Below are 10,000 nucleotides of genomic sequence, written 5' to 3'. Positions count from 1 at the left end.
TCTTGTAGAGTAAGGAACCACTATTTTTTTTTTCTTTTTCTTTCCTCTGTTCTTCTGTGACTGTTTTTTCTTCTCCATCTTTGCTTGGCTTTATTTTTTAGTTTTTGTAAGAGACCCGGTGGATATTTCAGGTGGCTGAACGTCTCTGTAATGTGTTTACATTCGTCATGTAAAAATTTCTCGCTGCATATTCTAAATGCTCTAAGGAAAAATCAATTATTATGCCGGATTTTGTTCTTGTGTCGTGTCACGATAAGTAATGAATAAAATCTTCTTTGCTTGTTGGTTTCCTATACACTGATTTTTTTTTATTACCGTGTCTAAAAATGTCAATTTCTTGTCTATTTCCTTTTCCGCTGTGAATTCTATATACCTATTTACACTATTGAGCCTACGAAGTTTGTTATCTAAATTACTATAACTTACTATAACTTAGCAAAGTGGCTTTGTAGGGTGCTGTCTTCTTTTTGCATTTTCTCGTCAATTTTCCTCGTGATTATATTATGCAAATGTTAAGAGATAATCTAGGTATTGTCACTGCTTACTTGAGTCCCTTTAAATGATACATAAACATTTGTCGAAATTAGATATATGCACATAATTAATTTTCTCTAGTTGTATTCAACATATTTACACTCGCCTGGGTGTGTATATCTTCATATATATTTCTATTATGAGGGGCATTCTATCATAAAAAGTTTAGACGTGCTATGGGATTTTGTTTTCCTTTGTGTTAAATAACCTTTACAAGGAACAATTTAAAATATAAAATATTGCTCAATGGTAAACCCCAAGACATGCAATGGTTCAAATAAGAAAATTGAAAATTTCCTATTTACTATTCCTGTGGCTCTTTTGATATGATATTTCACGTTCAACTGATCTTTTACCTAGTATCGCATTTAAAGTTGAATTGGAAACAGATGGTTAGCTGAGTAAAAGCAGCAACGAATGCAACATCACTGTAGGAGAGAGGCCAAACGCACACACACACACACACACACACACACACACACACACACACACACACACACACACACACACACACACACACACACACACACACACACACACACACACACACACACACACACACACACACACACACACACACACACACACACACACACACACACACACACACACACACACACACACACCCTCCAACGCTCCCACACCCGCACACACACACCCACACACAAACACACACACACACACACACACACACACGCACACACACACACGCAGAGTATGGATCCCATTGGATCCCATACTCTGCGTTTGGCCTCTCTCCTACAGATGGTTAGCTGTCTTTTATGTCTTGGTTAAGAGGTAATACGTCATTTGATTCTAGTTAGTTATTTACATTTTCGCCCATTCCTCTGTTAATCTTCTTACCTTCTTACCAGCCGCCTGGTAGGATTATGTCCTGTAAGCCAGCGGTCCTCGTTTCCTAATTTCTCTCCATCTTTATCTCTGTAGACTTCATTTTGCAGTATCTCTGCGAGATCATCTCCTGAAGACAAATACTCTCTCGGGTTTATTTCTCATAATCTGTTTTCTTGATTATTTAGATAGAAAGATAAATGTAATAAAAAAAAAAAAAAATACGAGGTGAGCTATTCCTTCGTGGTTGATACATAAATAAGAAATCTCCAACTTCTTTTGTATGACTATTGGAGGCCTATACTTGTATGTAGACCTACTTTTTACTCCGTTGGCACGCGAGAAAATTTTGTATCAAAGGTTTGGCTGACTTTGGCACCCGCATTTAAAAAGGCTGCCCATCCTGATGTAGTGTCTCAACACTGATCTTTGATAGATCACGGTTGTATATTTCCATATACTACAATGCGTCTATTTACTCTTTTGCTTTCGATGGGGTACACGGAGATGGATAAGATATACTGATGGCAGTCATGTAAAAGGAAGAAGTACCATCTAGTATGGAGGAGGTTAGATGAAGAAGACTATGAATCCTTTGGTGCCTGATCCTATTTCACAGATCCGTAGTTTTCAAAAATTAAAAAGTCTCCATTCTCCTTCATTGTCATTACTCTCTCTTTCTCCTCTATCATTCTCTTAATCTAACTTCCTTCCCACGCTGACTTATGAAGTTCTTTCAATTAATGTATACATACATACTTTCCACTTATCTATTTATCAAGGGTTTTTCCCCCTTATAAGGGAGGTAGCCAAATCAAAATGGACATTCCCACTCCCAGCCATTTTACTCCCACCCATTCCACTCCCACCCACCACTCTTTCCTCCTCTCATCTTAGCTCGAATCACGATCGGCGAACTTGCAGAGGTGGGCGTCAGTATTGGATGGATTCATTACATTATGAAGGAGGATTTGAGATTCAGGAAAATCTCAATGAAGTTCGTACCAAAGCTGCTAACGATTAAGCAGAAGCAACTCCATTTGGAGACTATGAACAGCGATCCCAACTTTTTCAACATAGTGATCACTGGCGATGAGTTCTGAGTTTGTGGGTACGACCTCAGACACTAAGTTGCAGTCACCACAATGGAAACATCAAACGTCCCTGAGGCCAAAAACGCAATGCTGGTCCGCAGCAGTATCAAACTCATACTAACCGTCTTCTTCGACCCCAGCAACGTGATTCATCACGAGTTCGGACCACACGGCAAAATCATCACCAAGTAGCATTACCAAGAGTTTCTGCGTCGCTTCCGTGACCCTGTGCGACGCAAGCGGCCGGACCTGTAGGCAGCGGGTAATTGGCAGCTTTATTTATGATAAAGCACCAGCCCATTCTTCCTACACACTTGGAACAGAGCTTCCTGGCCACATCCGTGGTTCGTCAGGGCCCCCTACTTTCCCGACATGGTTCCGTGTGACTTTTGGCTTTTTCCCAAGATGAAAATGCCACTGAAAGGGACCAGATTTCAGTCCAGCGAAGAAATCATGCGGAATGTGACGAACCAGCTGAGTGCCATCTCAAAAGAGGCATTCCAGCGTTGGTTCCGTCAGTGGCATCTCCGCTAGAAGAAGTGTGTGGCTGCCCAAGAAGTATTTTGAAGATGCAAGTTTGTTACACAATTGTTTCTGCTTCCTGATAGAGATTTCAATATGTTGCTTTTACTAAGCAACAATGTTTTTATTATTCAAGACAAGGATTACGTTACTTCATAAGATTTTGGTGAATATGTGGTGATGGGTATAATCTGGGATGAATACCTTGCTACAGTTGCAGAAAATTGCAAAGGGAGGTAAACATACAAGATCAATGTTCTCGGTAGATTTATTCGAATTCATATAAAAATAGACATCTGGTGTCTTACACACGTATCAGACATTCCTGACGTTAGTGGTAAGGAGCAGGGGTTGGGTGGTAAGGAGCAGGTGTAGGGCGGTAGGGGGCTGGGGTAGGGTGGTAGGGGGCGGGCTGGTGTGCCGGGTACTGGGCCTCCCCTTCGTAGGTGACCTCGGCGATGTAACCCTCGTCTCCGTTGACGGTGTAGGTGACCCTCTGGAGGCGTCCGTCGGGGAGGAGGACGGAGTAGCCACCGTTAGTGTTGTATCCGTCACGGTTCTCCTGGTGTCCGAAGTCGTTGTTGGAGTAGTCCTTGACGGCGTAGTTGAAGTCGTACCTGGGAGGATCCTGGAAATCGAGGAATACAAGATGACACAAGTGACACGAGGGCCATCTAGAATATTCTTATTTTTATCTTTACTTAAAATCAGTCATTTATCACATGATGGAGTATCACATACGTCATAGACGGGTTCTGGTGGAGTGTATCCGTATTGGGGGTTGGACGGGGCCGCCAAAACGACGCCTGCGAAGGCAAGTGCGAGGGCAAACTGAAAAAGAGGTGTTCGAATTAGCGGAAAAATGCTTTTGTTGAAAAAGAAAAACAGTCGAAATGGCAGTATATATATATATATGTATATACATACATACATACATACATATATATATATATATATGTATATATATATATATACATACATATACATATGCGCACACACACACACACACACACACACACACACACACACACACACACACACACACACACACACACACACACACACACACACACACACACACACACACACACACACACACACGCACACACACACACACACACGCACACACACACACACACACACACATAGACACACACACACACACACACACGCACACACACACACACACACACACACACACACACACACACACACACACACACACACACACACACACACACACACACACACACACACACACACACACACACACACACACACACACACACACACACACACACACACACACACACACACACACACACACACACACACACACACACACACACACACACACACACACACACACACACGGAGACATTTAGATTTTTCTAATGAAAAATATGAAGTCTCTCTAAGATAAAAGGCAATTATAAAAGTGGAAAACATCACAGGTTTTGGTCTATACATTTCAAAGAAAGTAAAAAAAAAATTCTCTTTATAAGTTCCGATTTTGTTTAAAACAATACTTTAATACCATATCACTATTTTTTCTACAACGTAGCTGTGCCTATTGCACGTAAGTTAACTTTCAGACAAATACATCTTGCACCAGTATCGTTAAAGATTTTATAAAACTTTACCGCACACTATTTATAACAATATTGAATATATACGAAAAGTCGTACACTTTTTAGAAGTTGCTCTAAAATTATCAGTTGCCTGTATTAAGCGCCACCTACCTTGACGAACATGTCGATCCTATTGGATTCCCTTGGGAGATGATGATCGAACACAGTGGTTGATTGTGTTGGGTCATGAAAGCAGGACTCTATATATATACATCGCCGGGGTGGGTGTGGCGGTTGTGGATTGAGGAGTTGAGGTGGGGTGGGGTGGGGAGGATGTAGCCAGTAGAAGGCCGTTGGAGAAAAGGTGTTGTTGAACTGGCATCCAATTTTCATTGCTACAACTTCCATGAGCTGTAGTTTATATATATATATATATATATATGTATCTATATATATATATATATATATACACGTACATACACGCAAACACACACACACACACACACACACACACACACACACACACACACACACACACACACACACACACACACACACACACACACACACACACACACACACACACACACACACACACACACACACACACACACACACACACACACACACACACACACACACACACACACACACACACACACACACACACACACACACATATATATATATATATGTGTGTATTTTCGACAAGAGAAAAACAAAGGTAAGGAAAGAGTGTTGTAGGTAGAGTCCAGGAAGGAGCAGAAGTTCTTTATTCTCTAACGTTTTGACAGAGTCTTCTTCAGAGATACATTGTTTATATACTAAACGGGTCATCTTACAGGTCGCCTTGGGATAGAGTTCGCTGTATGTGCCCCCTTGATGATCAATCTTGCTGTTACGTGTGCTAAGTTTACAAATCCTTCTCTATGATTGGTTGAACTAAAAGTGTTGATATATGCAGCTTCGATAGTTTTTCTTGTCGTCTTTTTCATACTGGTGTGTAAGATTTTGGTGCTTTTCCAATTAGACATATGGCCGTGTTGTGTAGCATGTATTACCAACGAATTAGATGTTCTGTGGTGTTCGTATAATCATTTTGTAATTCCTCGTGAAGTTTCTCCGAAATAAGCTGCATCACATCCAACACATGGAATCTTGTAAACCAAGCTGTTTTCATTTTTCTCTCCCGTGTGCTGATTATTGGACAAAATATCCCTTGTCTTCTGTCCTGAGGAGTGTACGATATTTATCCCTATTCTTGCGAGAAATTTGGAAATTAATTCACTTCTTGTAGAGTAAGGAACCACTAAAAAATCTTTTTCTTTTTCTTTCCTCTGTTCTTCTGTGACTGTTTTTTCTTCTCCATATCTGCTTGGCTTTATTTTTCAGTTTTTGTAAGAGACCCGGTGGATATTTCAGGTGGCTGAACGTCTCTGTAATGTGTTTACATTCGTCGTGTAAAAATTTCTTGCTACATATTCTAAATGCTCTAAGGAAAAAGTCAATTATTATGCCGGATTTTGTTCTTGTGTCGTGTCACGATAAGTAATGAATAAAATCTTCTTTGCTTGTTGGTTTCCTATATGCTGATTTTTTTTCATTACCGTGTCTAGAAATGTCAGTTTCTTGTCTATTTCCTTTTCCCCCTGTGAATTCTATATACCTATTTACACTAATGAGCCAACGAATTTTGTTATCTAAATCAGTATTTTCTGGTACTATAACTTAGCAAAGTGGCTTTGTAAGGTGCTGTCTCCTTTAATAGGTAAGTTTTTGCATTTCCTCGTCAATTTTTTTTTCGTGATTACATTATGCAAATGTTAAGAGATAATCTAGGTATTGTCATGTTCAATAGTTTTGATGTTGAATCACTGCTTACTTGAGTTCCTTTAAATGATACATAAACATTTGTCGAAATTAAATATATGCACATAATTAATTTTCTCTAGTTGTATTCAACATATTTACATTCTCCTGGGTGAGTATATCTTCATGTATATTTCTATTATGAAGGGCATATTGTTTTTCTTTGTGTTAAATAGCACTTACAGGGAATAATATAAAAGATAAAATTTTGCTCAATGGTAAACCCCAAGACATGCAATGGTTCAAATAAGAAAATTGAAAATTTCCTATTTACTATTCCTGTGGCTCTTTTGATGTGATATTTCACGTTCAACTGATCTTTTACCTAGTATCGCATTTAAAGTTGAATTGAAAACAGATGGTTAGCTGAATAAAAGCAGCAACGACTGCAACAGCACTGTAGGAGAGAGGCCAAACGCAGAGTATGGGACCCAATGTCTTTAACGTTTCGCCTTGCTGGGCGAAACGTTGAATACATTGATCCCATACTCTGCGTTTGGCCTCTCTCCTACAGATGGTTAGCTGTCTTTTATGTCTTGGTTATAAGAGGTAATCCGTCATTTGATTCCAGGAAGTTATTTACATTTTCGCCCATTCCTCTGTTAATCTTCTTACCTTCTTACCAGCCGCCTGGTAGGATTATGTCCTGTAAGCCAGCGGTCCTCGTTTCCTAATTTCTCTCCATCTTTATCTCTGTAGACTTCATTTTGCAGTATCTCTGCGAGATCATCTCCTGAAGACAAATACTCTCTCGGGTTTATTTCTCATAATCTGTTTTCTTGATTATTTAGATAGAAAGATAAATGTAATAAAAAAAAAATTACGAGGTGAGCTATTCCTTCGTGGTTGATACAGAACGACATTGAATGTTCCTAATCTTTTTCCTCCAGAAATGCGAAAACTCACGAGGGACGCAGTACATATTTATATGTTTCTAAAAAGAAATGATAATCTTAAACTTGAAAATATCTTTGCACTAAATATTAATCAGGGAAAGTCAAACCCTTGTTTGGAATAGTGGTGCCATAACATATAAATTCAATTAGAGTTCTACACCAAAAATTGTAAAATTAGTAGACATCTCCAAAACAAATTATTTCAATTTGTCACAGGGGCTCAACTAACACACCCTAATTTGACCCTAACCAGACTGAAATTATTTGTTTCATAGGTTGACAAGTTGTATATATCAACATTATAGAAACTCAACGAGCGAGTCCTCAAAATCATAATAAAAGGGAACCCCTACTTGGTAAATGAGATAAAAAAAATTATCTCATGTTATCAGAATAAGAAGACATCTTATTTGTCATCGTAATATAACGTCTCTTCAAAACCCACGCCGTTAGAAAGAAGCAAGTCCTTAAAATCATAATAAAAGGGTTCCCATGCTTGATAAATAAGATAAAAAAAAAATTATCTTATGTTATCAGAATAAGAAGACATCTTATTTGTCATCATTATATAACGTCTCTTCAAAACCCAAACCGTTAGAAAGAAGTGAAGTCATTCACCAATTTCGAAGCTCAAAAGAGGACTACGCCTCTCTCTTCTTATTTGTATGACATCGAAAAAACGGACACGTCGTCTCATATGTCATTTTCAAAATGAAAAACCCAAAACCCACCAATTTTCTCTCCGTAACGACATCTTTTGCCAACTGTTATTGACACCGCGACACAAAAAGATTATATATCTTAGAAGCTTTTTACGTAAATTATTATAGCTTTATGGATTGAGATTATAGGTAGTAATTGAGATGTGTACATCTGTACGCCTTATGGTCTCTTGCCTTCTCCTCCATTTTTGTTTTTACAAAAGAAGGAATCCTCATGATCGATAAGCACTAGCAAATCCTGGTGTTACCATACAGAAGAACGTTGCCTTTATTCCACGACCACGACGACAAGTCAACTCCACCGCTTCCATTCATTGAATCGACTTTATCCAATTCTCCTTGGCGTGTCACACTATGTGACCTGTCCCAACCTTAAATGATATATCCATACAATTTATATTGCCGTGACCTCTTCTAAATATAATTCCGTTTGTATTTTATCCAAATACATTGAAAGACATTTAATATAGTATTTACCTGAAATGCTTCCTTGAATATTAGTACAATTTTCCCCTTCTCTGTTGATCTTCGGAGAATTCCTTCAAGGTGCATCTGAATGATAAGGACGGCTTCAGTTACGTTGAGGCAGCGGGAATTGTTTTATTTGAAGAGGATTTCCATGTTGGAATCTTAGGCAACGTCGGTGATTGTAAGAACCGCACTTCAACATACATCAGTATTACCGTATCAAAACGGCTCTTATTCCATCTCCAAAACATTGGCACTCAACGTCACACCAACGACAAACACATAACTCGCACCGTATGTGTACTAGACTTCAACAAATAAGTATATATATATATATATATATATATATATATATATATATACATATATATATATGTATGTGTGTGTGTGTGTAATAATAATAATAATAGGTTTATTGAGATAGGAGTGATACACTGACAATAATACAATTGAGTACTTTTATGAGTAATATAGTAATTATAAGAGTGATATGCTTAGTCTAAAATTTATAATGAGTTTATTGTGTGGACAATGGATGGAATGGCACTGTTCTTGTATCGGTCAGTCCTCGGCGCTCTGATGGGCTTGATTTTGTTAGAATGCCGAGTTGCATGGCGGGTGGTTGTGGTGTTAGGTGGGAGGAAGTGACGGTGACGTGGGTGTAGCATTAGGTCCTGTCCAAACTTATTCAGTGCCTCACTGTGTTTGTCGGACAATCTTGGCAAGCTGAGGGTGGTGAGGGCGTGTTCGTGTGTGTGTGTGTGTGTGTGTGTGTGTGTGTGTGTGTGTGTGTGTGTGTGTGTGTGTGGTGTCAGTGTGTGTGTGTGTGCGTGTGTGTGTGTGTGTGTGTGTGTGTGTGTGTATGATAAATCTCTTAAAAATGTAACAGGTATAACAAACACATTCGTAAGACACTAATCCTCTTATGCATAAGTTGGCCGATAAGCTGGACGGGCAGGACGGTATGGTCTAGGAGTTGGACGATAGGGGGCTGGTGTAGGGTGGTAGGGGGCTGGTGTAGGGCGGTAGGGGGCGGGTGTAGGGCGGTAGGGGGCGGGGGTAGGGTGATAGGAGGCGGGGCGATACTGTGGGTACTGGGCTTCGCCCTCGTAGGTGACTTCGGCCACGAAGCCGGAGTCTCCGTTGACGGTGTAGGTGACCCTCTGGAGGCGACCGTCCGGCAGGAGGACGTAGTAGGAGCCCTGAGTGTCGTAGCCATCACGGCCCTCCTGATGACCGAAGTCGTTCCTGGAGTATTCGTCCTTCACGGCGTAGTTGAAGTCGTACTTGGCAGGGGCCTGGAAAATATACATACGAGTATATATATATATATGTATATATATATATATACATATATATATATGTATAAACACACACACACACACACACACACACACACACACACACACACACACACACACACACACACACACACACACACACACACACAGATATATATATACATATGTATA

At 39.7% G+C, this 10,000-nt stretch overlaps 1 protein-coding gene across 1 annotated transcript; it reads right to left on the bottom strand.

The window, feature by feature from the left end:
* Positions 1-3,333: 3,333 nt before the first annotated feature.
* Positions 3,334-4,966, bottom strand: LOC143036229 (uncharacterized). Its single transcript, XM_076203477.1, has 3 exons — positions 4,745-4,966; positions 3,744-3,833; positions 3,334-3,630 (listed from the first exon to the last, which is right to left on the bottom strand). Exons 1-3 carry the CDS (start codon positions 4,964-4,966, stop codon positions 3,334-3,336), a joined length of 609 nt encoding a protein of 202 aa, XP_076059592.1.
* Positions 4,967-10,000: the final 5,034 nt, after the last annotated feature.

Source organism: Oratosquilla oratoria, chromosome 20, assembly GCF_046742065.1.
Source record: "Oratosquilla oratoria isolate Oo_2021 chromosome 20, ASM4674206v1, whole genome shotgun sequence".
In the NCBI taxonomy this organism is placed as follows: Eukaryota; Metazoa; Arthropoda; class Malacostraca; order Stomatopoda; family Squillidae; genus Oratosquilla; species Oratosquilla oratoria.
This window is presented reverse-complemented; position numbering and strand designations above follow the sequence as displayed.